At 41.7% G+C, this 22,766-nt stretch overlaps 1 protein-coding gene across 1 annotated transcript in view; it reads right to left on the bottom strand.

Annotated features, from left to right (window-relative positions):
• ERI3 (ERI1 exoribonuclease family member 3) overlaps positions 1–22,766 on the bottom strand; it is a 3,093,638-nt gene that overhangs the window by 2,480,385 nt on the left and 590,487 nt on the right. Inside the window, exon 2 of the mRNA XM_044085355.1 lies at positions 20,751–20,867. Coding sequence (XP_043941290.1) covers positions 20,751–20,867 — 117 coding nt within the window. The remainder of the gene's footprint in view (positions 1–20,750; positions 20,868–22,766) is intronic.

Below are 22,766 nucleotides of genomic sequence, written 5' to 3'. Positions count from 1 at the left end.
CAACAAAATGAGTATCAGTCAAGTGAGTGCTTTCAGTGAAGTGGTCCTAGTAATTTCATTTTCAATCAAGTGAGTTTTCAATCAACCATAGTAGACATATATATATATATATATATATATATATATATATATATATATATATATATATATATATGGATCTACCCGACTACGTTGAAAAGTACAGTTTTGTACCTACCATAAATGTAGATGTTCGAAGATCCACATTGCTGCAGTCCTTACACTTGGGTAGTCCGCTGTCCTCGGTCGGCCAATATCAAAGTATAAGGCTGATGGTCAAGGAGCATTTGACTGACATCAGGACGTCAGGGTACAAATGCGCATGACCGACGTCATATCCTCAGTCTTTTCTTGCCCCAGATGTCAGAAGACCCTAAAAACAAAGGTCAAAAACCAAAAGACAGCAAACCAACAACCAACCATCCTAGCACTAAAAATATGTACAATATATACAATATACACCCAATTGACCACACAGCCCAGACAACCGCCTCTAACTACAGAGGGGAAGGAGGGAGTGGACTGCAGCAATGTGGATCTTGAACATCTACATTTATGGTAGGTACAAAACTGTACTATGTTCTTCATCTCACATTGCTGCAGTCCTTACACTTGGGTAGAATCCCAAAGCAGAGGTAAGGGAGGATGGCCAAATTATAAGGAAGCAGGAGCTGCCAAAATGCCCTGCAAAACAGCAGTGGCAAAACCAGCCCTGGATTTAGAGTAAAGTGGTAGGTGATAATGCCTGGAAAAAGTATGCACTGAACTCCAAGTAGCTGCCTCCAAAATATCCTTAGTTGCCACCCTCTCAAAAAGCTGTCAAGTGGCAGTAGCCCTAGTGGAATGAGGCCTAATCCCAGCTGGAACTTCCTTGCCATGATGGGAATAACAGAAAGCAATGCAAAACCCAATCCACTTAGAAATAGTTTGTTTTGACACAGGCTTGCCCTGAGAACTCAAAGCAAAAGAAACAAATAACTGCTGAGACTGCCTGAACCCTTTAGTTCTGTCCAAATAATATCGCAACTGCCTGTGTACATCTAAAGTGTGCAAAATCTTTTCCCCTTTATTTTGGGGATTTGCATAAAAGGTAGGCAAATGAATAGTTTGGTTTAAAGCCACACTAGAAACCACTTTAGGCATAAAGGAAGGATTAGTACGTAAAGATACCCTATCCTTATGGAAAATTAAGAAAGGCTCAACTGCCATAAGGGCCTGCAACTCAGAAACCCTTCTTGCAGAGGTAATAGCCAACAAAAAAGCAGTCTTCCATGATAAAAACTTTAATTCAGCAGTAGCTGCAGGCTCAAAAGGTTGTAGAGTGAGTTTCTCCAACACAAAATTGAGATCCCAAGCAGGAGTAGGAGCTCTTCGTGGGGTCTTATATTCTTTGCCCCTCTAAGAAATTGCTTGAACAAAGGATGAGAAAACAATGGTGGGTCACAATCATAGTGATACGAAATTGCTGCAGCATGAACCTTAATAGAAGAGAAGGACAAACCTTTGTCCAGTAACTCAGTAAGATATTGAAGAGCCACACTTAAATTAGGCTCAGAAACATCAAAATCCTTTGCTGCACTCCAAAATAAAAATCTCTTCCATTTTTCTGCTTTCCTTGTACTAGGCCTTCTAGCTTCCAAAATAACATTCAAAACTTGCTGTGGAAGTGGAGGCCCACTATGGTTCAAAACAGAATATGCCAGGCTGTTAGGTGCAGAGAGTGAAGCTTGACATTGAGCAAATGACTGTCCTCCTGAGACAACAGGTGCGGAATCAAGGCAAAGGCCATGGAGGCTTCCACCAGGCTCCTCAGTAATGGGTACCAATGCTGTCGAGGCCAATCTGGAGCTATCAAAATCATCCTTGGCTTGTCTTGTCTGGTCTTTAGTAGTACCTTTAGGAGGAGAGGCAGAGGCGGAAAGGCATACACATGAAGATTGCTCCAATTGAAAGGAAGAGCATCCACTCTCCAAGCTGTGGGATGAAACCTTTTTGTGCAAAACTTCGGCAGCTGGTGGTTTAGTGGGGAAGCGAACAGATCTATGTCTGGAGTTCCCCATGACACTGTCAATTTCTGAAATACATGAGGATCCAATTTCCACTCGTGGGGATCCATAATTTGTCTGCTCAACACATCTGCTAAGGAGTTCTGTGCTCCCGGCAGAAACCTTGCCTGAAGATTTAGCTGTAAACTGAGAGCAGTCTCCCACAAAATCATTGCCTGCCTGCATAGAGGATAAGAATGTGTTCCGCCTTGCTAGTTGATGTACCACATGACAGTTGTGTTGTCTGTTAGAACCAACACCTGCCCTGGAAGAAGTAGATCCTTGAAAGCTATCAATGCAAACTGGACTGCTAACATCTCTTTCAAGTTGATATGTAGATGTTGTAGTCTGGCAGGCCATTTGTCTTGTATCCACTTTCCATTCAGATGAGCTCCCCAAGCTTTGTCTGAGGCATCCGTCGTTAGAATCTGACTCGCCTCTGGCCGGGTCACAGAGAGTCCCTTGTTTAGGTGACATTCCTGAGCCCACCACAAAAATTCCTTTTGAATGCAAGGTATTATTTGAATGTGGCAGTGCTGTGTCCATACATTTTTGAGATACCATTGTAGCTTCCTCATATGCAGTTTGGCATTGGGAAGCACCAGAATACAAGATGCCATGAACCCTAAGGCTTGAAGGACTGTCCTTGCAGTCAGCCCGGACTGATGAGACAACCGATGAAAGTAAAGGGAAAGATTCTTTTGTTTGTCCGGGGTCAAAAAGGCCATCTGGGATGCTGTATTCAGTCTCACACCCAGAAAGCACATGTCCTGAGAGGGTACTAGACTGGACTTTATTTCGTTCACAGAATACCCCAGGCATCTTAGCACTGCTATCACATAATCCAAATGATGAAGAAGCTCGTCCTTCCTTGAGCCAGAATCAGGCAATCGTCCAAATAGGGATAAATCTGTATTCCTTTTAACCTGAGGAAAGCTATCACTGGAGCCAGAACTTTCGTGAACACTCTGGGCAGTAGATAAGCCAAAGGGCAATGCAGAGAACTGATAATGAGAAGTCCCAGCTCCAGATACTTCCTGCAACTCAGTCTGATAGGAACATGAAGATAAGCCTCCTTGAGATCTAAAGTTACCATCCAATGATCTTTGCCCAGCAGAGGTAAAAGCTGCTGTAACGTCAACATTTTGAACTTGGGAATGTCCAGATAAGTGTTGAGGATAGATAAGTCCAAAATTGGTCTCCACATGTTCCCTTTCTTTGGTACTAGGAACAGGCGAGAATAAAATCCTAGGCCCACTTCTGGCATAGGGACCGGCTGAATGGCCCCTATTTGGAGTAACAGAGAAATTTGCTTGTGAGCCTCTATTCTTTGTGGAGGAGGAACGTCTGGCATGCCTTTGAAAGGAGGCAAGGTATGGAAATAAAACCTGTAACCGTGGTGTATGATATCCAATACCCATCTGTCTTGGGTAATTAAACTCCAATTTTCTTTGAAAAGTGCCAACCTTCCTCCCAAAGGTGCCGCCAGACGAGAAGGCTCTGGCAGCTGAAAAGGTAGGTCATTGGGTCTGTTTACGAAAGGACTGACCCTGCCCTCACCTGAAGACTGTGCAGGAGAACTCCCTGTTCTAGGCCTGAAAGAGCCCTGAGCTCTGCCCCTACCACGTCTAGATCTACCCCTAGACTGGGAATTATAAGAAGGATACATCCACCCCTTAGTAGGCCAATTTCTACTAAACTTTGGAGGCTGAACCTGCAAAAAATCTTTAACAGTCTGCATAGACTTAGCCTTGTCTTCCATTTTCTTTAAAACTGTCTCAACAGGAGAACCAAACAACACATCAGATTGTAAAGGAGCATCTAAAATCCTTGTTTTAACATGGTCAGATAAATTCTGATCCCTCAGCCAGGCATGCCTGCGAAGAACTGACCCAGTGGCAGCCACCCTAGACGAGGCCTGTACAGCATCAAAACCACATTGCAAAGAATGCTTACCCACTTGTTCAGAAACATGTACTAAATCTTGCAACTCTTTACAATCAATGCCTTCCACCAGAGCATCAACCTTAGACTTCAATTGTGAAAGGAGATAGTTTTGGTATTTTAACATGTGAAACTGGCAATTCAAAGCCCTCATAGCTAGAGTGGAAGAAGTATAAACTTTCTTTCCCCATCTATCCAAAGCCTTGGCCTCTTTGTCTGAAGGAACTGGATTCTTGACAACAGAAGCCTTAACACCTTTAGGCCCCTGACTAACAGTTTCTGGGTCTGCCCTAGGACTCTTAAAAGATACTTATGAGCTTCAGGCACCCTGTAATATCTATCCGGTTTAACAGGAGCAGGAGGCAAAGAATCAGGATTAAGAGAAGCCTCTGCAAAAACATCTTCCACCACATCCAAAACAGGAGGTATAGCCAAAGGCCTATGCTGGGGTAAAACAAAATGCCCTAAGCCTTTTCCTGGAATCAGAGAAGTCCTGACCTTCCCACTTAAAATGCTCCCTCATAGAATGAAGAGTTTCTGAAAAGAAAAATCCTCAGGAGGAGAAGCAGAAGGAGTAGAATCATCCACATCAGAGTCCGAATAAGGAGAATACTCCTGCAAGTCTTCAGAAGACTCTGAAACATCCGAAGCCTGCTCAAAACTCCTGGCTCAGGCTCCACCCTAGGTCTCTTATCAGGAGGCAAAGAACCCCTAATCAAAGTAATCAAATCTTCTGCCATTTTAAGCATATGCTTCTTGGGCACAGTTCCTGAAGAACTAGGGTGACACCAACTGAAGCTAAACCTGGCCTGCCTCTAGGAGAAGCCTTGGCAACAGAAGGAGAGGGCCTAACCACCCTAGGAAGGTGGGGAGTAAAGTAACCTGAGAAGCCCCTTCAGCCTGACCTGCCTCCTGAGAGGCCACATCCTGCAATAACAAAGTCTCTCCTGACACCTCTAAAGAACCGTGTGACGTTCTTCCAGCCTAGGCTTAACTGCTTTGTCCTTGAGCATCCGCGGCATTTTATAATTGCACCGCTTCCCAAAGACTAACCTGGCACAATCCAACCTTCTCTTTATAGTGCGTTTATTGAATCTAGCACAAGAGCGACACCCAACAATGTCGTGCTCAGGCCCTAAACAAGGAATACACAAAGTATGATAATCTCTATGCGGTATCTGTTTCCCACAAGAAATGCAATTATTCACTTTTCTGACATCCCGTAAACCACTGAGGCAAGAAAAAACTAAAATATTCCCCAACGGGGTACTTAGCCAACTTTGACTCGGTCTGAAACTTCGAAATCAAAAAATCTCAGAACGCCAACCGGCACTTGCAATGCTGCTTCTGCATCGGACCATGCGGCAAAAAAGACTGAGGATATGACGTCGGTCATGCGCATTTGTACCCTGACGTCCTGATGTCAGTCAAATGCGCCTTGACCGACGTCAGCCTTATACTTTGATATTCGGGCCGACCGAGGACAGCGGACTACCCAAGTGTAAGGACTGCAGCAATGTGAGATGAAGAACATCTGCAGATGAGCGAAAACGACTTCACCGACGCCAGAAGATCGACAAGGCAGAAGACCGACGGAGTAAGACACCGACGCTGAGAACACTGAGATGGGGAAAGGATGTGTAAGTATGCGGTAGTGACGGACGTTAGGGTGCGAGTAAGTTAAGTGTGCGATGTTGATGGTGTGTAGGGATAGGGGTGGGATAAGTGAGTTAGGGTTAGGCGGGTTAGGTAAGTGCGAGTAAGGTAAGTGTGCGATGTTGGTGGTGTGTAGGGATAGGGGTGGGATAAGTGAGTTAGGTTAGGCGGGTTAGGTAAGGTGCAGTAGTGATAGTTTTGGGTTAGGGCGGTTAAGTGAGTTAGGTTAGGCAGGTTAGGCGAGTATGCGATAGTGACGGACCTTAGGTAAGGGTTTGGGTTAGGGTTGTAGATAGTTGTGTATGTATGGGTTAGTGTTGGTTTGTAAGGATTTTGTGTGTGTGGGTTTTGGATAGGGGATTTGTTTTGTTTGTTGTTATGATGTGTTGAGTGTATGAGGTGTCGTGTTTGTGAACTGTCGATTATGTGGTGTCGGTGAAGTCGTTTTCGCTCTTTTGGTGTTTCGATGTAGTCAGGTAGATCCATATATATATATATATATATATATATATATATATATATATATATATATATATATATAAGTAACCTGTGGAATTTAATGTGAGCAAAACAAAAGTTCTTCATTTTGACAAACAATCTTTGTTAGCCATACGTCATGAATAATGTCTTTAGTGAAAATATAAGATCAGGTTTTAGAAGTAGTTGTCGACACAGGGCTCCATTATGAGGATAATTTACTATTGGTAAACAAAAAGTTTTATTCAGCAATTAAGGATACTTTGCACTGTATCACCAGCAGGAATGAAAGAGTTTTTCTTCCTTTCTATAAGGCATTGGTCAGACCTTGCAATGAGTACTGTGCAGTTGCCTGCATGCATATTATACTCAGAATGGAAAGGATTCAGAGGTATTTTGCAAAGCAGATAACAAGAATTAAATACTTAAGTTACAGCTAACAATGCTGTTTTTGTAGTAAGTCAGTTACAGGTTTAATTTGGGATGATCTTATTTTATAACACAGAGTTTTGAAAAATGTTTATTTGACAGTAACACTAGGGACTGAGTTTGTATCATATTGTTTAGGAACCAGAAACAACAGTTTATTTGTCAATATTACAGTCTATAATAATATTTTAGGAAGGAAGTCATGCCATAGTAGTACAGGTAAATTACGGAATAGATGAATTAGACGGATTGCTAGGCAACTCGGCATGTAAAAATCTACTGCCAATCATCAGCGGACCGGAGTTCCACTGTGGTGACCCCTAACCGGGAAAAGCCGAAAGATACAGCAGCTAGTCTCAGGACATTCAAAAGGGAGGTGGATAATTATTTTGGTAACGGTACATTTAATTCTCCCTTGGCTGTTGGTAAACTCTAGAAAGGTCTCTTAGGAGGTTCACAGTTTATGATATACTCACACTGAAACAACGAAAGATAAAGAGTTCTCAGACTTCCATTTGGTATTCTGTAAGCATCTGATTTTTGAGAGACTTGGTACACAAACAACATATGGGCTTGAAGATTCTGTTAACATTACTGAAGATACACTACAATGGTGTGTGATAAAGAAGAGGGTGATAAGCATGTGAAAGCATGATCCCTATGGCAGGTAGAAGTTGTAGAGCTTAGACAGCTGTAATGAGGAAGGGGCAAGCTTGACTACTGGAGGTAATGGCTGTGTGCCAGACCTGTAAGTTGGCCTGGCTCCTGTCCCCTAACTGAGGCATGAATGGGTTAATGAGCCAAGACTGGCAGGAACAAATGGGTCATAGGACTCTCACCTAACCTGGAGCTGCCTGGCTTATGCAACAAAAGAGACAAACGGGTAAAAGTAGTGGAGCCATCATGTAGGTTCAATGGGGAGTTAATAAAACAAGAAAAAAGTGACAAAAATGAGGAAGTTATTGAAACAAGCTGAGACAAGATAACCTTAAGATGAATGAAAGTAAGTGTAATAACAAAGTAACACATTTGAGAAACTCGGATCAGGTTCCAGCATCACAAGGCTTAAAATCAGAAAATAAGGCAAGTCAAAGTAGTGGTACAAAACTGCATAATCAGAGAACAAGTATGCACTCAACAGGTTTATTGTTATATCTTTCATAATTTATTCTGAATAGCACAGAAATAAGTGTGTCAATAAAATATACTAAAACTAAATATGGAATTTTAGTGGTGCAGAGAGCAACAAACTGGCTTTAAACTCCTTAAACAATTTGTAACTAATTGTTAGTTGCTCCCACTACAAGTAGATAAAAAACTAGAATGGAATAGCCATAGTGATTTTGCACATAATATACCCACTGCATGTGGGACCAGAAAATATATGTTTAAACAGAAATAAGAGTTGCTAGACACAGAATATAGTTAAGGAAAGTTCAATGAGCACATTTATGGGAAACAATTGCTAGTGGAAAGTGGTTATAAGCCATTGTAGCATACATTCATGACACTGCTGTACAGGCAGTGCCAAAAATGTAAAGAATGTTGTTGCAAGTTTAGAACTGTGACATTGTGAATTATAAGTTAGAAAAAAATAATTGCAGAGTCATTCTTAATTTCAACAGCAGAAAGAATTGCTTGGTAATGAACTGGAGGATAAGTGAATAATTCTACTGTTGGAAAGGCTCACCCAGACTCTGCTACAGTTTGCTGTGAGAAAAAGGTTATTTTGCTTTTTATTTGTTGTATTCTGTAATACTTTACCTTTTTCTATTTTGTATACTGTGATTTGTTTTCTTTACACAGTGTTTTACTTGTATTCTGCTTTTAACTGCATATTAAAGCTTGGAAAGTCACCACAGCTCTGTCTCTTGTGAGTCAGACAGAAATTAGAACAGGTCAGTTAAGGAGTCACACATAAGTTAGAAGAGGTCAGTTAAGGTTAATCATCTGTGAACTGAGGGGTGGAGCTAGGAACTAAACTTTCTATTTAAGGGGTAAAATAAAACATTTCAGAGCTTTACTGGAAAGGCTCACCCAGACTATGCTGCAGTTTGTTGTGAGGGAAAGGTAAGTTTGCTTTTTATTTGTTGTATTCTGTATTACTTTATTACCTTTTTCTATTTTGTATACTGTGATTTGTTTTCTTTACACTGTGTTTTATTTGTATTCTGCTTTTAACTGCATATTAAAAATTGAAAAGACACCACAGCACTGTCTCTTGTGAGTCAGACAGAAATTTTTCCCACCCTGCCACCCAGTTATTGTTGTGTGCTTAAACACTACTGTCTTTCTAGTTGTCTGCCCCTTATGTTAATTTGACCATATATCGCATTTCCTCTCTGCTGTTACTGGTTGGTGTGAGAACAAAATTATCATTTTATGAAGTCACTTCCCTTCAGCTATTTAAATTTACTGGACATCCTACTGTAATACCTAGTACCAGAATAAAAAAAGTGACCAACCCCTATCAATCTATCTTGCTGTTTTAAAAATAGTGACTCTCCACTAACACTTACCTTGTTAGACAGGTAAAACTTAAGTTACCTACTTTCACATCTAACTCCTCTAGTGCACACTGCAATGTTTAGGATAAACCATTTTTCTCATCTAACCTTTAAGAATCTATTGCAAGACCACCATTTATTGGAGAGCCCACATTCTGCCTCTCAGTAATCATCTTGGGATTACTGCTTCTGTTTTCTCCTGGTGAGAGAAGGAGTAGTTACATTATTTCCTGAAGACTGCCAATCACCAGAAAGCTTAATAACTGCTTTAAAGGTGATAGCTTGGAATCTGTGCTTATATTCTGATCCTTTTGAGAGTAGGAGCAGAGTGCATTGATTCCTGACTGTTTCTGGTTGAAGAGTGAGTGTCTGTGTTTAATGTACCTGACTGGACTTGTTGCCATTCGAAGCATCTACCAGAAAAAGGCTACAAGCCTGCAGACCCTTGTATCATCGGGGACAAGACTGTGGACCACAAAACAAGCTGTGGCCTGTTTCTCTTCTTCGGACTGGTGCTAACATTTTGCTTCTGGTAAGAGAAGAAGCAAAGGAGTATTGTATCTCAACAGAGTGAAGCTGTGCTGAGACCAGCATAGTAGTAGCCAGGCAGTAGCCATTCATGATACTCCCCTCTTTTTATCATTCTTGACAAGCTAATTCTTTACTTTCAGTAAGTACTGCTTGATTTCTTCCTAACTTCAGAATATCTGCCTAAATACTTTATCAGTAAATGTTCAGGGTCTACGCATTGGTTTCCCTTCAAGTGTTTGGCAGTGCTCTGTACAGACTCAGACACTTCAGTGACATTTTTCCTGAAAAAAAGCTTCCGTACTTAAAATATTGAGCTCATATCCAGGCATGTCTAAAGGTCATTTCCCTGTGCTTTCTCCTGTCAACCTGGTGAACTTAGGCATCCTGAGGCAGTGTAGCAACTGCCTCATGTACCTCCCAACACTATGACTTGTGAGAGATGCATATATATAGCCAAATTGGAAGCCAAGCACTCTCCAGCCAAGACTGGATTAGCCAGTCAAAAGGAGAAGGATAACACCTGTATCACATCACATTCAACACATAGCCCTCCAGAACATACACCACCACAACCCTCACAAAGTAACACAAAACACACACCTACTTTCGCGGAGGCTCTCAATAGAAATCTGCCCAAACAGAGACCTCCGAAGCAGAAACGCAAACAACCACCACCCAGCACAAACCATGAGACACACAGTTCACATAAACAGTGTGCCACTCAACCAAAGCCCATAAGGCAAAACAACTTACCCAATACACTAGTCATAGGTGACTCAATAGTAAGGCACACTGATGTCCCACTCACTAGGATGAATAAGGAGAAAGTTACCGTCAGCTGCCTGTTGTGTGCCAGGATCCACCACTTAACACATGTAATTAGGTCACTCCAAAACAGGTACAAATATGACTCTGTCATTGTCCATGTTGGTGTGAATCACCTGAGACGTACCTCCCTTGACTACATGAAAAGTGACATAGAGGAGCTCTCTGGTCTTGTAGCCCAGGCAGGTATGACCCTAGCTCTGAGTAGCATCCTACCGTCACCCAGAATGATACCACGGTACAAGCATAAAATGACTGACTTCAACAACTGGCTAAGTTTCGGGTGTCATTCTAAGGGGATTCAGTATCTGTCTGCCTGGGATGGCATGATCAACAAATCGTGATGCTTCAGCAGAGGTGGCCTGCACCTGTCACCCCAGGGATTCCGGATACTGGCCAAGGCTCTTGCCACCCCATAGTGCCTTTTTTAGGCAATGTCCTAAAGACAAAATTACCATCATAACAGCTACAAGCAAACAAAATCTGAGGGCTATGCTACTCAACGCTAGAAGTCTAAATCTCAAAATGCACTCGCTCTAAGCACTCCTTAAAATGGAGAACATCAACATCTGTATAGTGACCGAGACCTGGTTCAATGCTCCGGAGAGCACCCCAGCACTACCAGGTTATAATTCATGCCATACCTTTCGGCCCCTAAACCTGGACTGAAGTGCTAAAGGCGGTGGTGTCTCCATATTCATAAAGGATATGCACACCTCCAGACTAGTAGCCCAACGTAACACATCAGAGGTACTTCAGATACAACTAACACTGGGTAAAACTGCAATCCAGATTGTAGTCTGCTATAGATCCCCCACCATGTCCCAAGACTCTCACTCCATATGCCTAAACACACTGGAAAATATTAGGGTACAACCCAATATCCTTATACAGGGAGACTTTAACTACCCCTCCATTAAGTGGGAAAATTATTCGCGTACCAACACACTTGCTCAACGTTTTCTGGAATTCATTCATTCCAATGTCCTGGACCAACTCATTCTTACCCCCACTAGGGGTAGAAAAATCCTTGACCTGGTCCTAACTAACATGGGTGATCATTGTTCTACACCAGTAATCAACTCCTCCCTGGTCAGATCTGACCACAAGTTAATCACCATGGATATCCACATCCCACCCTCACCCCCATAAAGTAAACCATGGTAAAAAACTTCCCCAAAGCTTTGGGCTTCTAAAAACAGAGGTGGCTAACTTCACGACACTCATGCAAATGGAAAATAGGTGCATGACTACTGAATCATACACCAATGCACTGCATGAGCGCATACACAAGTGCATGGAATGGGCCATACCAAACAGAATCAAGATGCTCTCCCCCCAAAAAAGGAAGCCAATCTGGTGGTCCCCCACCATAAACAAACTGTAAAACAAAAGGAAAAAACTGTTGCAGAAAAGGGTGAAGTCCCAAGACTAGAAAAACTCCTTCGCTAGCCTCAGCAAAAAACTGAGATCCATCATCAAATACTCTAAAGCTAGCTATTCAAACAAAATTGCTGCACATTCTAAAGACAACCAAAAGGCATTCTATAGTTATGTCAAGAATCTACATGGCAATACTCAGAGCTGCTCTGAGTTACAGCACAATGGCAATACATATACAGAACCAACTGATACTGCCGACATATTGGCTGACAGGTTCAGTGTGAACTTTACCCCTTTTCACCCCCTAAAGGGCCTATCACAATACCTGAGGAATGCCAAGTTCCCATTATCACGGCTACACAGGTAAAACCGCACTGTCCAAAGCCAAGAATACAGCTTCCATGGGACCTCATAATATCCCTGGGTGTGTTCTACATAAATTAAAAAGTGAACTGGCACCACACCTGAGTACCCTGTTCAATCACAGCCTCATTTCAGGCTTTGTTCCTACCGAATGGTGCACAGTTACGGTCATCCCACTCCACAAAGGGGGAGCAACTACAGACCCTGGAAACTACCACCCCCCCCCATTAGCCTGAAGAGTCTGACATGTAAGGCTATGAAGCACATCATCATGGACCTTATAAATAAGGACATAGGGAATCTCCAAACTCTGGACCCCATGCAGTATGGGTTTATGAAAGACAGATCATGCCTGCTCAACCTGCTAGACTTCTTCAAGTCTGTCACCAGAGCTGTGGATGAGGGCAAGGTAGTTTGCACAGCCTACCTAGATCTTGTCAATGCCTTCGACACCATCCCTCACTCGGGAATCATAGACAGACTCACTAAACTAGGCATAAACCCCTATGTAATAAGATGGGTTGCCAACTGGCTCACTGATAGAACCCACACTGTGAAAGTAGCAGACTCCAAACCTGACTACCGACCAGTTACAAGAGGTGTTTCACAGGGATCAGTCCTAGGTCCTCTCCTGTTTGGCATCTATTTCTCTGAAGCTCAAGCCAAAACAAAGGGACTCTGGCTGACCAAGTTCAGATGATTGCAAACTGGGAGCCATTACTGATTCTCCAACTGATGTAGACTTGCTACAAAAAGGCCTCACTGACACCAATGACTGGTGCCAGAACCATGGTCTTGAGCTCAATGCCAAAAAATGCATTGTCATTCCCTTTGGGAAAAATTCGGTGCCCATGAACTACCACATTGGCGGTAGTCTACTAAACACAGAAGGTGTGATGAGACCTGGGGACACAGACTGACAGCAACCTCTCATTTGATAAACACATTGCCACTGTGGTCAGAAAGTCCTTCTATGTAGCACATCTCATTACAAAGGGTTTCTCATCCAGGAAGAAAGAGGTCATAATCCCTCTCTACTCGTCCCTCATTAGACCTATTATAGAATACAACACCCCATTTGGTATGTACCTCACTAGACACCTACAACAACTGGAAAGGCCATAAAAATACCTCACTAAAAGGATCTTAGACCTTAGACACATGCCCTATATGGACAGACTCAAAAAACTCCAGCTATACTCTGTCGCCTACTTACAGGCGATCTCTGCTTGACCTACAAAGCCATGTCTGACCCAGGGCTGCCAGATATGCTACACCTAAAGAAATCCCAATCCCTCCATGCCACATGCTCCAGGGACTTTAACCTCATTACCACAATAAACAGAACATGCTGGAGGGACAGGTTCCTAACCCAGAAACTTCCCATACTCTGGAACAAACTTCCCATTCACGTCAAGCAGAGCATTTCACTGGCCCTCTTTAAGAGAAATCTTGACGAGTGGGTGGGCAATAGGAAGTTCACCCCGGGGATCACTTCAGTGGCCTTGCTTGACAGGGGCACTGGGAACTAACTTTGGGCGGCATGATTCCAGGGAATCTTCTTGGGCTAGGCTTATATAGGCTCCAGGGCCATTAGCCTAGTACACACCTATGAACCTATGAAAAGACTTTCAAAAATGCAGTGAAAATGGTTCTATAATGCAAATGCTTTCTGAAATGGCTATGAGAGATTGGTCAGAATGTGGCAAGAAATACAGCATTGCAGCTCACTAACATAAGGGAGTAGTTGCTGAGGGTTATATCTCATTAAAATAAGTGATTAGTTATGTATGAAGCTTAATGTTCAAGGCTGATACATTGATAGTGCCATCAGCTAAGGAAAGAAATGATGGTAAGATTTCACAAGACTCACCTGAACATTATCAAATGTAAATAAATAACTTGTAATGTGTTATTTAGGTCAGATTTGTGCAGCGGTAGCGTTGTTGCCTCACAGCAAGAGGTTCTCCCGTTCGATTCTCGGCTGGAGTGCGGGGAGTGCCTTCTGTGTGGAGTCTGCATGTCCTCCCCGCAGTTGGGTGGGCATTTGAAAGATACGTGTAAATGGACATGCCTTAGTTGAAGGTTGAACGTCGAGCTGGCACCTCGGCGTTCGTGAAAAATAAATCTACTGCCAATCATTAGCGGACCGGAGTTCCGCTGTGGCGACCCCTAACAGGGAAAAGCCGAAAGACAACAACAACATATGTACAGAAATTGAGAAACAGTTTTAGTTCAGAGCTATGTTCAGTGCAATGCTCATCAGAAAACAATCAAAGGGAAGAAACAATTTCTTATTTATCTCTAGAAAAACTATACAATAAAACTGGAACATGTTTTTTTCAGAACAAGTGTTAAATATATGTGATTTTGTTGATTACTTTTCAAAAGGATCATGCAGTTAATAGATACTCTAAGATGAGGTGTGATTAGTGCGCTGAAAGCTCTGTTTTTGGGAGGGTGGCCTAAAGGTTAAGGTGTTTGCCTTACAAACACAAGGTACTCGGTTTGAGTCTCACAAGAGATAATTTGCTAGGCTTAAAATAGCTTGCAAGGGCAGTTAGCCTAGTACTAATCTATGAACCTATAAAGACATGAAATTCCAGAAATGGTAATATGAAATAATGGTACACAGCACGCAAACCACAGAATTCAATGGATTGACAGAGCAAACAGAATTTCATCATATTACCTTAATCTAATAGTCAAGGTGAGACGGCAGGGAAGACTTTCATAAGCTTCATAAAGAATCCACAGAAAATTAACACTGACAAAATACAGAAAAAGTCCCTACAAGGTGTTGCTCTATCATCTTACTTATTGGTCATAGATTAAATGGAAGAATTCTTACACTGTTAATTTAAAGACATACCAACATATATCACCCTTTTTTTCACAATCAAAGATTTCCCCTTATGTTTTGATGTAGATTGTTTTGATTCTTACATGTTAGCAAATAATATGTAAAATTTCTCCCATTTAATCTACGATGCGTAAGGATGATACAACATATGTTGGTATGTCTTTACATTATCAGAAGCTTTAGTATCCTTTAACATTTGGAGTCATGTACATGTATCACAGAGTCTATATCCCACAGACTACTGCAGTGTCTGGAATAAAAGCTAAAGGCTCTGGCAGCCCTCAAACGTGTCATTTCCCATTTCATAATTTTAAATACCAAATTTTACAACTACTTTCCAGCTGACCAGGTTTATTAGCAACCTGAGGCATTGAAGAAGGCAGCCAGGGAGGAATGGGAGTAAATGGTAATGTCAGTTCACTCACTGCAGTGGGGAGGGAGGTGGCAAATTCTTGGTCCACGAGTGCCACTTATATGACATTGGGTGCTAGCTTGTGTGCAAGTAATGAGAAGTATGACTTGTATGGTTAAGCCCTGTATAAGTAACATATCAAGGCTAGGTGCATGGGAGCATGCATTTACTCCCCACTGCCACTGCTCCAACTATGCCAGGGTCCTGGTCAGCTGCTAGAAGGCACAGAATGCACAGCATAAAAAAATCTCCATGTAGACACCAAAGATGAAACCACACAGCTGCTCCATAGCAATCCAGTTGAACAGAATTAAATATCCATTTCCAGATTGTCATCACACACACTAAGGTGTGGCCCCTGATCTCGGGGTAAGCTGGATTATATGACGAAAAGGGCTCTACTAAGGAGCCAAAATGATGCAATACAATATGTATTTATTCTTCCTTTGTTTACCAAGTTAATCTCACTAGGCTTGTAGCCTCTTTTAGTGGAGACCCAAGGTGGTATTTATATTACTAGGGGAAATTTGCCCAGGACACTGGGGAGCTTCCCCTACTCACATTTTGCACAGCTCTAGTAAGTGCGCATGTCCCATTCTGAGCACTGTGGCAGCTGGGAGGGAGGTGCGCGAGATGGAAAATGCTATGGAAGGAGCAGAGGCAACTGCCAGCAAAAAAGATATTTGTGCAGTTATGGAGGATTCTGAAACAGTTTTTCAACAACCCTCCAGTCAAGAGGGTTGTGGGATAATATATTGAATGATGTGATTAACCATGATGTGATTAATCTACTTGATTCCCAAGTAGACTATTCTCTATCTGTAAAGCCTAGCACTTACTCCTACAGTACTTGCACCTTGATAAAGCACTCTTATTATAGATAGTACCCCACCAGCCTAAAACCCACTTCCCCCGGAGTCCGTTGAAAGTCTCTTTATCTACTACTTCTAGTATGTCGAGGGATCAGTTGCTAGTGTCCTCTCCAGCTCAACTGGTGAACCTGGGAATATTGAGGCAATGTTACAATTGCCTCATGTTCCTTCTCCCACAAAACACAAATACAGAGATGCAACTATACGGCCAAACTGGAGGCTGAGCTCTCTCAACATAGGACTGGCAAGACCAGACAGGAGGAGAAGGTAACCACACACAATACATACCCAGTCACACATGGTACCATCACAACTTCAAATCATACACATACTCACACAAAGACATACTAGGCTCTGATCAAAAATTTACCAAAACAGCAGATGCCACCAAAGCAGACACCCAAACAACTACCACCTACATGCAACACATAGACCACACAGTCAGAGTGTCAAACAGTCACAGCCCTTAAGGCCAAACAAAATGCCAGACACACTTGTCATTGGTGATTCCATAGTCAGACACACCACCAGACTGAGTAAAGAGAAGGTCACAGTAAGCTGCCGTCCACGCTGGTGTCGAGGAGCTCTCTGATTATAGCCCAGGCAGGTATGACCCTGACCTTGAGCAGTATCCTACCTTCACCTAGAATGATTACAGTGATAAGATGATCAGCTTTTAATATACAATAATTGGCTTAAATTCTGTCATTCAAGGATCCAATGTCTGTCTGCCTGGGATGACATGCTGGACAAGGCTTGCACCTGTCACCCTGGGCTTCCGGATATTGGCAAAGGCTCTTGCCAGTGCCTTTTTAGGCAAGGCTCAAATTCTAAACCTACCACCCTAGAACACCAAAAGGAAAAACTAAGGGTAATGCTGCTCAATGCCAGAAGTCTCAATCTCAAGATGCGCACTAACAGTATCATCCCCAAAATCCGGACAAGAGGGGGTGTCCATATTCATAAAGGACACCCACAAAGACTGCTCTGCAATTTGTAGCATGTTACAGGCCACCCTCTCAAACTCAGGAACCTCACATGGCCTTCCTGGGATAAATGTATCTCCAAACACCATCATACTAGGTGACTTCAACTACCCTAATATAGACTGGGAACACTACCCAAAGATTCCTGGAGTTCATAAACTCAAATGCCATGGAACAACTAGTCATCATCCCACAAGAGGAGAAAACATACTTGATCTCATCATCACAACATGGGATCAAAATGTTCAACACCGAAGTATACCCCTCACTAGTGAGATCAGATCATAAACTAATCTCGCTGGAGGTCCTCATCCAAACAAAAAAGACCACAGTGAAAAACTTCTAAAAACTAGTGTGGTCTCCTTTAAGGCCCCTGAGCCAGTGGTAAACATTACTCAAACCGCTGAATCACTTACAAATGCCTTCTACCAGCACCTACAGGACTGCATGGATCAGGCAATCCCAAACAAAACTAAGACTCTCTGTACCAAAGGCAAGTGTCCAGTCTGGTGGACCCCAGCCATAAACAAGCTCTACAACAAAAGGAGGAAGCTACTACAAGATAGAGCAAAATCCTTGAAAGGTAAGACACCTTGATCATTATAAGTAAAAACTAAGAGCTCTCATAAAATCATCCAAGGCAAATTTTGAGAGAAAAATCGCCAAGGACTCTAAAGAGAATCATAAGGCCTTCTTTAGCTATGTTAGAAACCTAGGAGGAAACTCCCAGATATGCTCAGAATTAGTTCAAAATGATGTGAAAATTACTGAACCTACACACATTGCCAACATACTGGCTGACAGGTTCAGTGCAAACTTCTCCCAAAGGAGATATCTATTCCAGAGGATTGTAGCCCCCAAACATCTCCAACGCCCAGGTGAGAACTGCCCTCACTAAAAACACAGCATCCATGGGACCGGATGGTGTCCCCGGCTGTGTGCTTCACTTAACTCAACGAGGAATTAAACCCACAGTTAGGACAGCTGTTTAATCTTAGCCTCACCTCAGGATCGTACCCAAGGAGTGGCGACGGCACTGTGGTCCCACTTCATAAGAGCGGTGCCTCCACAGACCCTGAAATTACCGCCATTAGCTTGACAAGCCTTATCTGCAAAGCCATGGAGAGGATCATAATGGAACTCATAAATAAAGACATAGGGAACTTGCAGACTTTGGATCCAACCCAGTTTGGCTTTGTCAAAGGCAGATCCTGCCTCTTAAACTTGGTTGACTTTTTCGAGACTGTCACCAAGGCCATTGATGAGGGAAAGGCAGTCCATACAGCCTACCTCGACCTGGCAAAGGCCTTCAACACAATACCCCACTCAGGTATCATCGAAAAATCAGCTTGAATGTAAACCCATACATCACAAGATGGGTTGCAAACTGGCTAAGTGACAGAACCCACAGGGTCAGAGTTGCTGGAGCCATGTCAGACTCAAAGCCTGTCACAAGTGGTGTCCCACAGGGCTCAGTCCTGGGTCCACTCTTGTTCGGCATCTACTTTTCTGAAGTACAAGCAAACACAGGAGGGTTATGGCTGACAAAGTTTGCAGATGACTGCAAACTACACATCTGACACAGATATCCTCCAGAAGGGCCTCACAGAAACGGATAACTGGTGCCAGAGCCATGGCCTGAAGTTAAACGCCAAAAATGCATAGTCATACCCTTAAAACAAGGTTACCCCTAGCTACCATATAGATGGCAATCCACTGAGCACAGAAAAGTCATCAGGGATCTGGGGACCCAGGTTGACAGTAGCCTTCGCTTGACACTCATGTTGCTAAAGTAGTTAGGAAAACCTTCTATATCGCCCACCTGATCATGAAGGGATTCACATCTAGATCAAGGGAGGTCATCGCCCCTGTACTCATCACTCATTAGACCTATGATTGAGTACAATGCCCCATTCGGAATGTATCTGACCAGACACCTGCTGCAGCTTGAAAGGCCCCAAAGTTCCTCACCAAAAGGATAAAGGGTCTCAAAATATGTCTTATGCTGCCCGACTGAAAGAACTCCAGCTCTATTCAGTCTCATACCGCTTGCTCAGAGGTGACCTGTGCCTGACATATAAGGCCATGTCAAACCCAGATTTGATGGATATGCTTCACCTCAAAATCTAGATCCCTCAGAACCACAAGGGCGGGAGACTTAAACCTTGCCACGGTTATAAATAGAACGTGCTGGAGGGACAGATTCATCACCCAGAGACTCCCTATGCTGTGGAACAATATCCCGGTACATGTGAGGCAGAGCACCTCTCTGGCCTTGTTCAAGAGGAATCTTGACCAATGGATGGGAGATTGCAGATATACCCCAGGGATTACTTCAGTGTCACTGCTTGACAGAGGCACAGCAAATGATAGGCATAGTTTTTATTCAAACTAAAAAGCCACATAACTATGGGCTAGGCTTATAAATGCCCTTGGGCAGATAGCCTAGTATGAACCTATGAACCTATGAACCAGAGTGAACCAAAATCTTGGGGAGAAATAATAGAGAAAATATAGGAAAAGGAATTGGAGACTATTTTGAAAGAGGACAGTACTCAAAAAAGAACAACATATACACTGAGACAGTTGCAACTAGTCAAGGAGGGCAGAAATAAAAGAAAAAAAGAGAATACTAAGAAATGAAAATATGTGGCAAGAGTATGAAGTGAAAGAAATAAGGAGGACAGATAGGAGGTATGGGGCACTGTACTACTTCCTTGGGGAGTGAAAACACAAGAGGTAAAAGCCCTTAGTCTAATAACTAAAGATACATTTTGTGACATTCTTTTTGAGACTGTACAAGGTAAGGAAATGTTTTTAAGTGAATATGAAAATAGACTAACAATCCATGTAATTATTTTGTAGTAAAAGTTTTTTTGAGAGAAAGACAAAAAAGAAAATACATATACAGTTTTGAATAGAGGTGGAAAGAGAGACACCAAAAAAGCATTTAAAAAATACATGTAAAGAAATGTGGGTCTATATTACTTCATCAAAGTTTTATTTCCACGAATACCTAATCATCGACCCCTTTACATCGAACATCCATTTATCGAATGCTCACATCGGTGAATGGTTTTTATACAGAAGGGAATTACTTGTTCACCACAGCAATCGTCACACACTACATTATTTCAACCCCCCCTACTTATATATACCAACTCTGAGATCGTACTACAGTGGGGAAAAGGGCAAATTTTTAATGATGGCCAACTAACTCCCTTCCCTATAAAAACATTAATGGTTTACTGAAGACTATGTAGATATCATAGCATTGTACATTTTACAATGTTCTTTAAATCATTACATGAACATAGTGATCAATATGGACAGAGCCAAATCTTATCTAAAAGATACCACCTGCAAATCTGATTTATGCTTAAACATTTTTTCAAACCAAAACAAGTATTCTCTTAACAAAGAGAATGGTAAGGTATACCTTTGTACAGAAAGGTGTAAGGTGAGGATGGTATACAGGCTGCACGTAAGTATGGAATCTTGAGTCCTCCTCCATTGTTCTTCCATTTATCTTCAGGATTGGAAACTCAATTATTTCCTAGCAAACAGAAGAAAAAAGAGAGAATTACCAAAGTACACAGAGCTTGCTGTAGTAATTCACTGCAAAAAAGATTGAAAGGAAGCTACTAGAGGATTTTCCTATGAAGAAAAGCCTTTCACATTTTATGTTTTATTAGAGACATTACACTGACAAAAAAAGAGAACTGACTAACTGCAGGTGACAGTACCTCCACACCTCACAAGTCTATTCTGACCACCAGAATAGTATGACACATAACATGTACATGGCATAAGAGAAAAAGTACATTATCTTATCAAACATTTTTGATGTTTATCAAATCATCATATGGTAGCACAAGTCATATGTAGATCCTACAATCAGCAAGCTACTCATTATGTAAAGCTTAGTCACACTAATAAAAGAAAGCTAGCATAAGTCACTATAAAAATCTATTCCCTGATCCCAATCATTTACTTATTTCACTGGAAGCCACTGATTCGTCTAACCCAAACTTTCGTGTATTATCACATTCCAAGGCAGAAAAAAACAGGGAAACAGAGCACACATTGTGTATGTGGTTTGGTCCCGAGGAGCAAGTGTAAAAAACAAAACCGAATATTTTAGCCATAAGAAAAGTTTGTATGGTTATTACATATTTGATTGAAACATTAAGAACTAGCTTAAGATAAGAAACTATTACTTTTCTAATGCTGCAATGTTGTATTAATGTGTTCCGCGATGTCTGATCTCTATGCCTGCGCGGCGGTACCTCGCTCGCTAACCATCAGAGCTGTAAGCAAAAAAAAGCAGATCTTTAAGAAGATCTGCGTTTAATTTGTTTTTAACGCTATTTTAGGACGATTTAAAAACAAGCAGTTTAATATCCGTAAACACTAAAAAAAAGCAATGGAGATCTTGCTTTCTGGTATAATATCAATTTATTATCAATCTCTCTGTATGTGCTTTAAAAAGAAAATTATACACTATAATATAGAGGAAGAAATTAGAAAGAGATGATATAAGTTAACTGGTCCCTTGTAAAGCTATAACCCAACACAATTCGGATGTTTGGAGCTAAACTCGGGCTCCTTTATTTTAACATATGCAGATGTGTTACACTCGGCTAAACAGCCCAATTAACATAGTCAAGACTTGAAATAATCTCAGCAGTTCAGCTTTCACACTGGTATACATTGTTAGTGCATTTCTTCTGAAATATTGATAGTGGAAAGGAGTTGTAAGGAGTCATAACGATGAGTGGCAATGTTCAGTATAATAATTGTCTGGACACGAAATACACTAGTAATAAGCAAAAAAAAAAAATTCCTAAATCTCAAACTGGGACAATGAACCATTATCTTTATCAGATCAGTAATAAGGCACAAGCAAAATGGGTATGAAAGTCAGCTATTTTAACTCTAAAGAATTTAAAATAATCAAGAAAAAAAAACTTCAAGAAGCTAGGGCTGGTTAATGAACTTGCCCCGTTTCTGGCACTAGACTTCCACACCAACACCAATAAACTTTGTGCTAAAGATGGACCCTGACAGATTGAATTTTTTTTTTTCTAATCTGAAAATGCCTGCTTTATCATATTAATGAATGGTGCTTAGTAAACTCTCTCCCACTGCAAGTACTCACAGTTGACCCTTGTATTTTGAACACACACACATTTTTTACATACATATACAGTGGATATAAAAAGTGTACACACCCGTGTTAAAATGCCAGGTTTTTGTGATATAAAAAATGAGACCACAATAAATCATTTCAAAACTTTTCCCACCTTTAATGTGACCTATAACCTGTACAATTCAATTGAAAAACAAACAAATCTGTTAGGGGGAAATATAAAAATGAAAAACGTACAATAAGGTGGTTGCATGTGTGCACACCCTTAAACTAATACTTTGTTGAAGCACCTTTTGATTTAAT

The sequence above is a fragment of the Protopterus annectens genome, chromosome 10.part0 (genome assembly GCF_019279795.1).
Source record: "Protopterus annectens isolate FY-2018-M chromosome 10.part0, PAN1.0, whole genome shotgun sequence".
NCBI classification, from domain to species: domain Eukaryota; kingdom Metazoa; phylum Chordata; order Ceratodontiformes; family Protopteridae; genus Protopterus; species Protopterus annectens.
Note: the sequence above shows the minus strand (reverse complement) of the source record. Positions and strands in the feature narration are given on the sequence as shown.